The sequence below is a fragment of the Callithrix jacchus genome, chromosome 1 (assembly GCF_049354715.1).
Source record: "Callithrix jacchus isolate 240 chromosome 1, calJac240_pri, whole genome shotgun sequence".
Classification (NCBI taxonomy): domain Eukaryota; kingdom Metazoa; phylum Chordata; class Mammalia; order Primates; family Cebidae; genus Callithrix; species Callithrix jacchus.
Window position 1 is genome coordinate 202,025,942 of NC_133502.1, and position 13,928 is coordinate 202,039,869.

Consider the following 13,928-nt stretch of genomic DNA (forward strand, 5'->3'; position numbering starts at 1 on the left):
CTAGCCACTTTCTGAAGCATCTCTCCACTTTAGTACCCTTAGCTCTGCTTCATTTGTAGAAAATGAGTGCATGGCATCGATGGAATTGTGTTGACCTGTCCTCTTTTGATGGGTATTTGTAATGTTTGACTCTCTCTTGTTACTATTATAAGCAATAGTGAGATGAATACCCTTTTGTATGTCTTTGTAAGCTAGTTTTCAAAAACTAAATGGAGTTGGGTGCCTGTAATCCCAGCACTTTGGGAGTCTGAGGCCAGTGGACCCGAGCTCAGGAGTTCGAGACCAGCCTGGTCAACATGGTGAAACCTCTTCTTGACTAAAAGTACAAAAATTAGCCACCTGTAGTCCCAGCTACTAAGGAGGCAGAGGCAGGAGAATAGCTTGGGCCAGGCAGGATGGCTCATGCCTGTAATCCCAGCACTTAGGGAGGACAAGGTGGGCAGATCATGAGGTAAGGAGATTGAGACCATCCTGGCCAACATGATGAAACCCCACCTCTACTAAAAATACAAAAATTAGGCCGGGCGTGGTGGCTCACGCCTGTAATCCAAGCACTTTGGAGGCCAAGGTGGGCGGATCACCTGAGGTCGGGAGTTCAAGACCAGCCTGACCAACATGGTGAAACCCTGTCTTTAAAAAAAAAATAACTGGGTGTGGTGGCACGTACCTGTAATCCCAGGTACTTGGGAGGCTGAGGCAAGAGAATCACCTGAACCTGAGCCTAGATTGTACCACTGTACTCCAGCCTGGAGCAGAGCAAGACTTCATCTCAAAGAAAAGAAAGAAGAAAACAAAACCGTGAGTGGGTTTGGAGGAATGACATGTTAGTAACCTGCAGAATCATGACAAGAAATTCAAAGTGATTGATAGGCCAGCCTGGTGGCTCACACTTGTAATCCCAGCACTTTGGGAGGCCAAGGTGGGCAGATTGAGCTCAGGAGTTCAAGACCAGCCTGGGCAACATGGTGAAACCCCATCTCTACTGAAATACAAAAATTAGCTGGGCCGGGTGATGTGCTCCTGGAGTCATAGCTACTTGAGAGACTGAGGCACAAGAATAACTTGAATCCAGGGGGCGGAAATTGCAGTGAGCAGACATTGTGCCACTGTACTCCAGCTTGGGTGACAGAGCAAGACTGTCTCAAAAAAGAAAAAAGAAATCAACACCATCTGTGACTGCTCTTCTGTGTTCCTTATGTCTTTTTCCTCACTACTTTCTCTTACTCACCTTTTGCTGTTATTACAATTCCCCTCTTCAGATTTCAGCTAAATTAATATCCTATATGTTGCTGTTAAGTACTAGGAACATTGTTAGGCATTCACTTATTTTACAACTTTGAATTCATATGTTTGTAAATAAGACATTACTACTTTTTAGTAATAAAAATGTTTTTCATTCTGCTGAATGAAAACAAAAATAGTAATTTTCAATTCACTTTATAGTATTTGAAAAGTGAGATTTTGGAAGACCAAGGCAGGAGGATCACCTGAGCCCAGGAGTTCAAGACTAGCTAGGGTAACATAATGAAACCCTGTCTCTACAAAAAAAAAAACTTAGCCAGGCATAGTAGTGGAGCATGTCTGTAGTCACAGCTACTTTGGAGGCTGAGGTGGAAGGATCACTTGAGCCTAGGAGGTCAAGGCTGCAGTGAGCCATGACTGTACCACTGCATTTCAGCCCGGGCAACAGAGCGAGACTCTGTCTCCAAAAAAATTATCAGATTTTTATTTTACTTTAACATCTTTAATCAGTAAAATCAATATTAGAAAAATTTTCACCTCATTTCTAATTTAAGTAGTTCTGAGATTCTGATCTGAAAAAGCCAATTTATGTTTTTTTGATTGTTTAAGAGATAGGGTCTTGACCTCTGAGGCTCAAGTGATCCTCCCACCTAAGCCTCTAGAATAGCTGGGACCACAGGTGCCACCATGCTTGGCTAATCAAAAAAAATTTTTGTAGAGCTTAGTACAGTGGCTCATGTCTGTAATCCCAGCACTTTGGGAGGCTCAGGTGGGAGGATCACTTGAACCCAAGATTTCGAGACCAGCTTGGGTAATATAGTGAGACATTGTCATAACTTTATTTTTTTTTATTTTTTGGTAGAGATGGAGTCTTATTTTTTTAATTTTATTATTTTACTTTTTTTTTTTTTGAGACGGAAGTCTTGCTCTGTCACCCGGGCTGAAGTGCAGTGGTGTGATCTTGACTCACTGCAACCTCTGCCTCCCGGGTTCAGGTGATTCTCCTGCCTTGGCCTCCCAAGTAGCTGGGATTACAGATACACACCATCATGCCTGGCTAAGTTTTGTATTTGTAGAGATGGGATTTCGCCATGTTGGCCAGGCTAGTCTCAAACACCTGACCTCAGGTAATCCACCCGCCTTGGCTTCCCAAAGTGCTGGGATTACAGGCATGAGTGACTGCACCCAGCTTATTATTATTAATTTTTTAATGTATTTGAGACAGGTTCTCACTCTGTCGCCCAGGCTGGAGTGCAGTGGCACGATTTCAGTTCACTGTAACCTCTGCCTCCTGGGCTCAAGCAATCCTCCCACCTCAACTTCCCAGGTAGCTGGGACTACAATAGCATGCCCCCACTATGCCTGGCTAATATTTTATTTTTTGTAGAGATTGGGTTTCACCATGTCACCCAGCCTGGTCTTGAACTCCAGCAATCTATCTGTCTCAGCCTCCCAAAGTGCTGGGATTATAGGCATAAGCCACTGCACTTAGCCCTAGATGTACTCTTGCTATGTTGCCCAGGCTGGTCTCAAACTCCTTGCGACCTCTCAGTGTTGGGATTACAGACATGAGCCACCATGCCTGACCTCCATTTTTAATCTATCTTGGTGTTCATGTTTTTATGAGAAGGCAACAACAATGTGAAACTGTGATTTGGGAATAGATGTTAGCTCCAACGTCACTGTATATAATTCTCTGATTTTTTTTTTTATTCCCCTAGATTTTACTATGAGCAGCAATTACTGCGGAAGATCTTCGGAGAATGGAAAGAAGAGTGGTGGGTTTTCCACCATGAGTGGAAACTCTGTGTTCGAGCTGACTGTCACTACAGGTCAGATTTCATGTTACACTCTGTCAATTTTACTGAGGCACATTATCAGATGACTGCTTGTTGGCATGTTATGGTCAAAATGAGTAAACTTTGGATCACTCTTCAAAAAGGATTTGTGTTTCTTCAAATCCTTTTTAGAGTTAGCAAGATTGAAGTCCCAAATTAAACCCAAGCATACATGCACATGCTGGGCACGTGAAAACACACACACACACCCCCCTCTAATTGAGGTAAACTTTATGTGCTTGTTATGCTAATAGTTTGAATGGGTTTTTCCTACCCATTCTCACTTCTATATAGTTCCTAATTCTGAAAGGATTGGGATTTTTTTTTTTTTTGAGACAGAGTTTTGCTCTTGTTCCCGAGGCTGGAGTGCAATGGTGCAATCTTGGCTCACTGCAGTCTCCGCCTCATGGGTTCAAGCAGTTCTCCTGCCTCAGCCTCCAGAGCAGCTGGGATTACAGGCACCACACCTGGCTAATTTTGTATTTTTAGTAGAGACGTGATTTCTCCACGTTGGTAATGCTGGTCTCCTCAAGTGGTCTGCTTGCCTAGGCCTCCTAAAGTGCTGGGATTACAGGTGTGAGCCACCATGCCTCACCCTGTTTTTAAAGTAATAAAGTGTTTTAATTTATATTGATTATGGGAAAAAACATATGCCCAAAATAGAACATTAAGAAAATAGAGGTCAGGTGCAGTGACTCATGCCTGTAATCCTAGTACTTGGGGATTCCAAAGCAGGTAGATCACTTAAGCACAAGAGTTTGAGACCAGCCTCAGCAACATGACGTAATCCCATCTCTACAAAAAAGTACAAAAAATTAGTGGAGTGTAGTGATGCCGAGATTGTGCCACTAAACTCCAGCCTGGACAACACAGCTAGACCCTGTCTCCAAAAAAAAAGAAAGAAAAAAAACTCTTACCCCTTGACATTCACATTCTCAGGGATAAGTGAAGGGGAAAGTAGCAATTGAGAATTGTTATATCAAATACACATTTTCAGACCTTTTTTTAAAACCTGAACGTCATTTCTTGTAGATCGTATATTTAAAATGGTATTCACTCTTATTATAGTTATGTCGTTAGGTTCTTTGGAGCAAGAGTTCTGATTTATGGCTATTTCAGATAAAATAGAGACACGCTGAGTTCTTCTAATAAGCAGATAGCAGGTGGATCACCTGAGGTTGGGCCACCTGAGCCAGGTGCAGTAGCTCACGCCTGTAATCCCAGCACTTTGGGAGGCTGAGGCGGGTGGATCACCTGAGGTCGGGAGTTTGAGACCAGCCTGATAAACATGGAGAAACCCTGTCTCTACTAATTAGCAGGGTGTGGTGGTGTGCATGCCTGTAACCCTAGCTATTCGGGAGGCTGAGGCAGGAAAATCACTTGAACCTGGCAGGTAGAGGTTGCAGTGAGCTGAGATCATGCCATTGCCCTCCAGCTTGGGCAACAAGAGCAAGACTGTCTCAATCAATCGATCAAAAGATAAAATAAAAATTCCAGCCTGTGCAACATGGTGAGACCCCCCCATCTCAACTAAAATACAAAAAAAATTTGCCAGGCATGGCAGCATGTGTCTGTAGTCCCAGCTACTTGGGAGGTTGAGACAGGAGAATTGCTTGAACATGAAGGCGGAGGTTGCAGTGAGCTGAGATTGCACCACTGCACTCTAGCCAGGGAGACAGGGTGAAACTTTGTCTCTCAAAAAAAAAAAATTAGCAGGGCATGGTGGCACGTCTCTATAGTCCCAGCGACTCATGATGCTGAGGCAGGAAAATCTCCTGAACCCAGGAGTTAGAGGTTGTAGTGGGCCAAGATCATGCCACTGCACTGCAGCCTGGGTGACAGAGTGAGACTATGTACTAAAAAAGAAAAAAAAAGTTTTTTGGTTTTTTTTTGTTTGAGACAGAGTTTCGCTGTTGTTACCCAGACTGGAGTGCAATGGCATCATCTCAGCTCACCGCAACCTCCATCTCCTGGGTTCAAGCAATTCTCCTGCCTCAGCCTCCTGAATAGCTGGGAACTCAGGCGCGCACCACCAGGCCCAGCTAATTTTTGTATTTTTAGTAGAGACAGAGTTTCACCTTGTTGACCAGGATGGTCTCAATCTCTTGACCTTGTGATCCACTTGCCTCGGCCTCCCAAAGTGCTGGGATTATAGGCATGAGCCACTGCACCCAGCCCTGTTCTCAATCTTTTGACCTCGTGACTGCTCACTTTGGCCTCCCAAATTGCTGGGATTACAGGTGTGAGCCACTGCGCCTGGCTTAATTCTTGCATTTTTAGTAGAGGTGGGGATTCACCATATTGGCCAGGCTGGTCTTGAACTCCTGATCTCGAGTGATCCAGCTGTCTCAGCTTCCCAAAGTGCTAAGATTACAGACATGAGCCACCGCACCTGGCTTGTTGTTTGTTTTAAAGAAATGCCATTTGCTTTTTTGGCTCCTCAGGTATTACCTGTACAACCTGATGTTCCAGACCTGGAAGACCTACGTGCATCAGCAGCAGGAGATGAGGAGCAAGTACATTAGAGCCGAGGTTCACGGTGAGAAAAAGAAGTATATGTCTAAGGAAGATGCCCAAATTTACTTTGCAGAAGGTCTTAGGAAGGATAAACACATTGTCTTAGAGATAGAATAACTCTAGGTCTAAGGAAGATTTGTTTGATTTTTCTTTCATAATCTTAGAATAGAATCTTAGACCTAGAATAACTCTAGATCTAAGGAAGATTTGTTTGATTCTCTTTCATAATTTTTCAGAAAGTGTGATCTCTGAGTGGGCACCTTAGGATTGGGTCCCTGTGGTTTTCTCAGTATGGCGTGGTTTGAGCCCTTAAAGCTCATTTAATTAGAATTTGTGTGAACTGGCTGTTCCTGGCCTGCTGGCTCAGTGTGCTGTCTGTGACTCTCCCCCATGGCAGCTGGGGCTGTGGTCTATCTTGCTGTGTCAAGTTACCTGGAGAGTCTGGAGCAGAGCTGCAGTGCTCTTTTTTTATCTGCTTGCCCAAGTTGTCCCTTAGTGATACTAAAGTGGCCACTTTAGCTCTGGTTAGTCTGGTTTCTCTGTGAATTGAACTGAGAAACCCATGTGGAAAGTCTAAGGAAAAAGACTTAGAGTTTCAAAATGATAATACAGACTGGATTCGCAGCAGAATATCCTAAAGATGCCTCAAATTCTGCAAGATACAAGTACAACCTGTCTACTCCCCTACCACTTAGACCTGCTGTTCCTTTGACTTTTCCTTAGGAATGGCATCCATTCCTCATGCCTTGTGTCATCGCTTACCTAATCTTTTAAGATGGCCCTCTGAGCATCACTTGCAGTCATCTTTGCATTGCTACTGCCTGAGAGTAATCCTTATCTTTTTTTCCAGAGTGTTATAAGTACCTCTTCATTAATCTCCCTCATTTATTTTTTCCTGCTTCTCATTGTACACATAGCTACAAGACTGGTAAGACATAGATAAGATCATGTCACTCCTTTACATAAAGTCAACCCTGCTTGGTGTGGCATACAAGATCTTTGTCGCTTCTGCTCTACACCCTCTGACCTTGACACACTGGATGTGTACTTCCTTATCTTTCCATCTTTGTCCCTATAGTTTTTCCTTCAGGCCCATTTACATGTCTAGCTTCCCCTTGATCTTCCCAGTGGTCTTTCCCCTGTCTGTATTCTTGAAATCTGAGAAGCTCTTACCAAAGCCTCTTAGTAACTGCACCAAACGCACTGTTTCACTGGTAAGTAACTTATACTGTTTTGTTGTTATTTTTTTAATTACATACAGTAAGATTCATTCTTTTTGATGTTCAGTTCCAAGACTTTGGTACACACTACCACATACAGCTAATTTTTTGTATTTTTGGTAGAGACAGCCTTTTGCCATATTGCCCAGGCTGGTTTCAAACTCCTAGTCTAAAGCAATCCACCTGCCTTGGTCTCCCAAAGTGCTGGCAATACAGGTATAAGCCACCGCACCTACGCTTAAGTTTAATTCTGTAAGAAACTGGCAAACTTTTTCATTGTGGCTGTATCATTTTGCATTTCCACCAGTAATTCATGAGAGTTCTACTTCCTCTACATTCTCTTGACTGCTTTGTATTGTCATGAAAATTTTTGCTTTGGCCATACTAATAGGTGTATACAGGCATTTAGTTGTGGGTTTTTAAAAATTATTGTTATGTGGGCATACTGCATAATGGTGGAGATTAGAGCACTCACTACCCAAATAGAGAACATTGTACATGATCGGTAATTTTTCAACCCTTGCCCCTCTTCCACCCTCCCTTCCCCCTCTTTTGGAGTCCCCAGTGTCTATTATCTCTACCTTTATGTCCATGTGTACCAACTGCTTAGCTCCCACTTACAAATGAGAATGTGGTATTTCATTCTTTTTTTATGGCTGGGTAGTATTCCGTGTGTGTGTGTGTGTGTGTGTGTGTGTGTGTGTGTGTGTTTGTTTTTGAGACTTCTCACTCTGTTGCCCAGACTGGAGTATGGTGTCATGATCTTGGCTCACTGCAGCCTCCACTTCCTGGGTTCAAGAGATTCTCCTGCCTCAGCCTCTCAAGTAGCTGGGACTACAGGCACGTGCCACCATGCCCGACTAATTTTTGTATTTTTAGTAGAGACAGGGTTTCACTGTGTTGGCCAGGCTTGTCTCAAACTCCTGACCTCAAGTGATCTGCCTGTCTCGGCTTCCCAAAGTGCTGAGATTATAGGCATGAGCCACCACACCCAGCTCTGGTGTATAGTTTCCTTATCTGTTGATGGATGCTGAGGTTGGTTCCATGATTTTGCTGAAGTGAACATATGAGTGCGGGTGTCTTTTTAATACAATTGTTTATCTTCCTTTGGGTTCCCCCTAGGGGGGATTGCTGGGTTGAATGGTAGTTCTGTTTTTAGTTTTTTGAGAAATCTCCATACTATTTTCCATAGGGGTTCAACTAATTTATATTCCCACCAGCAGTGCATTAAGTGTTCCCTTTCTCCACGTCCATTCCAACATCTGTTGTTTAATTTTTTATTTTTTACATGAGGAGGGGGTCTTGCTGTGTCACCCAGGCTGAAGTGCAGTGGCTTGGTCACAGCTCACTGCAGCCTTGACCTCCCAGGCTCAAGTGATCCTCCCACCTCAGACTCTTGAATAGCTGGGACCATAGGCATATGCTACCACACCTGGCTAACTTTTTATATTTTGTAGAGATAGGGTCTTGCTGTTGCCCAAGCTGGTCTTGGACCTCCCGACTCAAGTGATTCTCCCGCCTCAGACTCCCAGAGTGCTAGGATTATAGGCATGAGCCATCACATCCAACCTAACTTTTTAATAATAGTCATTCTGACTGGTGCAAGATGATACGTCATTGTGATTTGAATTTGCATTTCTCTGATAATTACTGATGTTGAATATCTTTTCCTGTGCTTATTTGCTATTTATATCTGTTTTTGGTGAAGTGTCTGTTCATGATCTTCTGTCATTTTAAATTGGGTTATTTGTGTTCTTGTTGAGATTTGAAAGTTTTTTGTTGGTTAGTTTGGTTTGGGTGGGTTTTTTTTTTTTTTTTCGATATGGTGTCTTGCTCTGTTGCCCAGGCTTAAGTGCAGTGGTGCAATCTTGGCTCACTGTAACCTCCACCTCCCAGGTTAAGTGATTCTTCCACCTTAGCCCTCTGAGTAGCTGGGACTACATGGTGCGCTGCCACACCAAGCTAATTTTTGTATTTTTTTTGTTTTGTTTTCACTGTGTTGCCTAGGCTGGTCTGGAACTCCTGACCTTAGGTGATCCACCCTGCCTTGGCCTCCCAAAGTGCTGGACTCCAGGCATGAGTCACCAAGCCAAGCCTAATTTTTTGTTTTTTATATGTATTCTGTTACAAGCATTTGTCAAAGCATGAGTTGCATATGTCTTCTCCCAGTCTATGACTTGTCTTTTCATTTTCTTAACAGTATCTTTTTCAGAGGAAAGGTTTTTAGTTTTGATGAAGTCCAATCTATTCTTTTTTTATTTTTATGGGTTATGGGTTTGTTTTTGTTTTTTTTTTTGAGAGAGAGTCCTACTGTTGCCCAGGTTGGAGTGCAGTGGTGTGATGATAGCTCACTGCAACCTGGAACTCTTGGACTTTGACCTTAGCCTCCCAAGTAGCTGGGACTACAGGCATGCCCCACCATGCCTGGCTAAGTTTTTTAATTTTTTGTAGAAATGGGGGTCTTGTCAAACGTCCTTAAAGCATGGATGAAAAGTTAAAAAACAAGCAAAAAGAAATGGGGGTCTTGCTTTCTTCCTCAGGCTGGTCTCAAACTCCTGGCCTCAAGCAGTTTTCCTACTTTGGCTTCCTAAAGCCCTGGGACTATCGCCATGAGCCACTGTGCCCAGCTGAATTATATTTTTTGATGTATATTAGATGTCATCTCTAAGAACTTTGCCTTAACCCAAGGTCACAAAGATTTTCTCTTATGTTTTCTTCTAAACACTCTGTAGTTTTACATATGGATCTTGTATATCCTGCAAACTTGCTAAATTCATTTATTATCTAACAGCTTTTTTGTAAATTCCATGGGGTTTTCTGTGTAGACAAATTGTGAATAGAGACAGTTTTATTCCTTCCTCTTCAAGTTCTTTTTATTTTTTAATTGTACCGGCTAGGGCTTCCGTAAGATACTGAATAGGAGTGGTAACAGTGGACCCATCCTTGCTTTTTTCCTGGTCTTAAGGAAAAAGCACGCAGCTTTTAATCATTAAATATGATGTTAGTGGTATGCTTTTTATATATGTCCTTCATCAGTGATGTTAAGTAAATTATATTTCTACTTTTCTGAGCATTTTAATCATTATTGAATGTTGAATTTTTTTTCTGTTTTTCTGTATCTTTTGAGATGATTGTGAGATGATTTCTTTTTTAGTCTTTTGGTTTTTGTTTTTGAGATGGAGTTTTGCTCTTGTTGCCCAGGCTGGAGTGCAGTGGTGCAATCTTGGCTTACCACAACTTCTGCCTCCCAGGTTCAAGTGATTTTCCTGCCTCAGACTCCTGAGTAGCTAGGGCTACAGGCATGCACCACTATGCCTGGCTAATTTTGTATTTTTAGTAGAGATGGGGTTTCTCCATGTTGGTCAGGCTGGTCTTGAACTCCCAACCTCAGGTGATCTGCCCACGTCAGCCTCCCGAAATGCTGGGATTACAGGTATGAGCCACTGCACCTGGCCTCTTTTTTAGTCTTTTATTAAGGTTAATTATATAGAATGAGTTTCAACTTTTTTTTTCTTTTGCGATAGCGTCTTACTGTTTGGCCCAGGCTGATCTCAAACTCCTCAGCTTACATGATCCTCCTGCCTCAGCCTCCTGAGTTGCTGGGACTATAGGAATGTGCCACCGTGCCCAGCTGATATTCAAATTTTGAATCAGCTTCATATTCTCAGACTTTTTTTAAAGATAGGATCTTGTTCTGTTGCCCAGGTTGGAATGCAGTGGTGCAGTCACAGCTCACTGCAGCCGTGACCTACCTGGCTTAGGCAATCTTCCCACTTCATCCTCCTAAGTAGCTGGGACCACAGCTGCATGCTACCATGACCACCTAATTTTCTTTTGTGTTTTTTTTTTTTATAGAGATGGGATTTTGTACTGTTGCCCAGGCTGGTCTCAAACTCCTGGGCTCAGGTAGTCCACTCACCTTAGCCTACTAAAGTGATGGGATTACAGGCATGAGCCACCAAACCCAGCCATGGTCCAGAGATTAATACCACTCTTTATATATTGGTGGGTTCAATTTACTAATATTTTATTGGGTGGGTGGGGTTGCATCTATATGCATGAGTGATATTGGTCTGTAGTTTTTCTTTATTGTCATATCTTTGTCTGGTTTTGGTTCCATTAATACTGGCCTCAGAATGAGTTGGGAAGTATTTCACCCTCTTCTATTTTCTAAAACAAATTTGTAGAATTGGTATTATTTCTTTATCGAGTGGTTAGTAAAATTCTCCAGGGCAATCCTAGTCTAGGCCTGGAATTTTCTTTCTTGGAGGGTTTTTAACTTTGAATTCAAGTTTTTAATAGATCAAAACTATTTAGGTTATTTATTCTTTCCAATTTTTTTTTAAGATGAGGTCTCACTTTGTTGCCTAGGCTGCAGTGCAGTGGTACAATCATAGTTTACCATAGCCTCTGTCTAACTGCTGAGCTAGGTGATCCTCCTGCCTCAACCTCCTGAGTAGCTGGGACTATAGTCATGTGCCACCGCACCTGGATAATTTTATTTTTATTTTTTTTAGAGCCAGAGTCTTGCTTTGTTGCCCAGGCTGGTTTCAAACTCCTGGCCTCAAGTGATCCTGCCACTTAGCCTCCCAGAGAGCTGGAATTATAGGCATGAGCCACTACACTCATTCTTGAGTGAGTTTTGGTAGGTTTTTTTGTTTTTTGTTTTTTGTTTTGAGATGGAGTCTCACTCTGTTGCCCAGGCTGGAGTTCAGTGGCACGATCTCAGATCACTGCAACTTCTGCTTCCTGGGTTCGAGCAATTCTCCTGCCTCAGCCTCCTGAGTAGCTAGGATTACAGGTGCACACCACCATGCCCAGCTAATTTTTTTTATTTTTAGTACAAATGGGGTTTCACCATGTTGGCCAGGCTGATCTTGAACTCCTGACCTTGTGATCTGCCCGCCTTGGCCTCCCCAAGTGCTGGGATTACAGGCGTGAGCCACTGTGCCTGGCCTGATAGTTTATATCTTTCAAGGAATTGGCCCATTTCAAATATGTTGTCAAATTTATAGGCATAGAGTACTTCTTTTTTTTTTTCTTTTCTTTTCTTTCCTTTTTTTGGAAACAGTTTCACTCTTGCAGCCCAGGCTGGAGTGCAATGGCGCAGGCAGTCTCGGCTCACTGCAACTTCTGCCTCCCTAGTTCAAGTGATTCTCCTGCTTCAGCCTCCCAAGTAGTTGGGATTACAGGCGCCTGACACCATGCCTGGCTAATTTTTGTAGTTTTAGTAGAGACAGGGTTTCACCATGTTGGCCAGGCTGGCCTCAAACTCATGACCTCAGGTGATCCACTGCCTCAGCCTCCCAAAGTACTGGGATTATAGGCATGAGCCACCATGCCTGGCCAAATATTTCATAATTATGATTTGATGTCTTCAGATTCTGTAGCTATCATTCCTTGATGTTGGTAATTTATGTCTGGTCTTTTATTCTTGATTAGTCTGGCTAGAGGTTTATCCCAGGATGATCTTGATCTTCTGACCTCATGATCTGCCTGTCTCGGCCTCCCAAAGTGCTGGGATTACAGACATGAGCCACCATAGCCAGGCTTTTCTTTTTTTCTTTTTCAGGTAGGATTTCCCTCTGTCACTCAGGATGGAGTGCAGAGTGGTGCAAACTCGATCCTTGCTTGGTTTCACCCTGGACATCAGGAATTAGCACATTTCAGGTAATGAGGACTAGTGTGGTGCTGTGGTTTAGAATTTGGGAGATCCTGAGTAAGGATATTTCTGTTTCCATTCAGTAAAAAATTTGTTTTCTGATTTTCCCTGAGACCTCCTCTTTGCCCCGTAGATTATTTAGAAGTGTGTTTAGTTTTATAATAGTTGGGATTTTCCCAATATCTTTCTATTAAGGATTTCTTTTTTTTTTTTTTTTTTTTTTTTTGGGGGGGGAGGAAGGCAGGAAGGAAGGGAATAAGGACGGTAGGGAGGAAGGAAGGAAGGAAGGGAGGAAGCGGGGAGGGAGGGAGGGAGGGAAGGGAAGAAAGGAAATCAAGCAATGAAAGAGACATTGCCAACCTGGATCTAGAGGTTTACAAGTTGATTTCTTTTTTTTTTTGAGAGAAGGAAAGAAAAAAAAAATAAGTAAAGGAGAGGAAGAAAGAGGAAGAGAAAGAGGGAGAGTAAATGGAAATATTGCTTTATTTTGAAAAAAATTGGGTATTAATAATGGCCAATGTTTCATTTAAACTAATGGGTAGGTGTGATGTGGTATTGACAAGAATGTATATTTTGTGTATTTGAAGTGGAGAGCTCTATAAATATTTATTAAGTTTACTTGTTCTGGATCTGAGTTCGAGTCCTTGATATCCTTATTAATTTTCTGTCTCATTGAATCTAAGTCTCCTATCTGGGTGTTAGGATCGTTAGCTCTTGTTGTTGTCTATTAAGGATTTCTAGTTAATTCCATTATGGTTAGAGAACAAGACTTAGTATCATTTCAGTTCCTTTATTTTTGTTAAGGTTTGTTTTGTGGCCCCAAATAGCTTGGCTCTATCTTGTAAATGTTCTGTATTTACTTGAAGAATGTACATTCTGCTGTCTCATATTATTTATAGTTACAGTGAATCTAGCTAGGTATTATGGAATAGAAGGAAAAAGTCATTTGGAGGTTTAAGATAAAAAGAATTGTCCAGGCACGGTGGCTCACACCTGTAATCCCAGCACTTTGGGAGGCCAACGTGGGAGGATTACTTGAGGCCAGGAGTTCAAGACCAGCCCAGGAAACATGGCAAAAACCTCATCTCTAAAACAAAAAAAAAAATACGAAAATTAGCCAGTTGTGGTGGTGCGCGCCTGCAGTCCCAGCTACTCAAGAGGCAAGAGTTATTTCTGACATGTAACTAGTTATATCAGGCCATGTCCATAGACCTCAGGGAGTGTCCATTCACTCTTGCACTGTTAAATAAAAAGTTTGCAAGTACTTTTAAGCCTTAAGGAAGCCTTAAGGAAGCATGGGTCTCAAATATCTTGTGCATCAGAATCATAGCAGAGATAGTTAATGAGATTCCTGTGTTCCATATTCTGGAAAGAGCAGATAGTGTTTATTTTAGAAATTTTTCATAGATACATAATCTCATATACACTTTCCAAACATATCTCTGAGAG

At 42.3% G+C, this 13,928-nt stretch overlaps 1 protein-coding gene across 22 annotated transcripts in view; it reads left to right on the top strand.

Moving 5' to 3' along the window:
• The window catches only part of SFI1 (SFI1 centrin binding protein), a 115,723-nt gene that overhangs the window by 41,173 nt on the left and 60,622 nt on the right, over positions 1-13,928 (top strand). For 17 of the 22 annotated variants that reach the window (XM_054240310.2, XM_054240311.2, XM_054240315.2 and 14 more), the window contains 2 exons: positions 2,964-3,074; positions 5,525-5,619. In XM_054240310.2, coding sequence (XP_054096285.2) covers positions 2,964-3,074; positions 5,525-5,619 — 206 coding nt within the window. Of the gene's footprint in view, positions 1-2,963; positions 3,075-5,524; positions 5,620-12,389; positions 12,488-13,928 lie in introns of all 22 variants that reach the window. The other 5 variants (XM_078338772.1, XM_078338792.1, XM_078338780.1 and 2 more) reach the window with 1 other exon arrangement.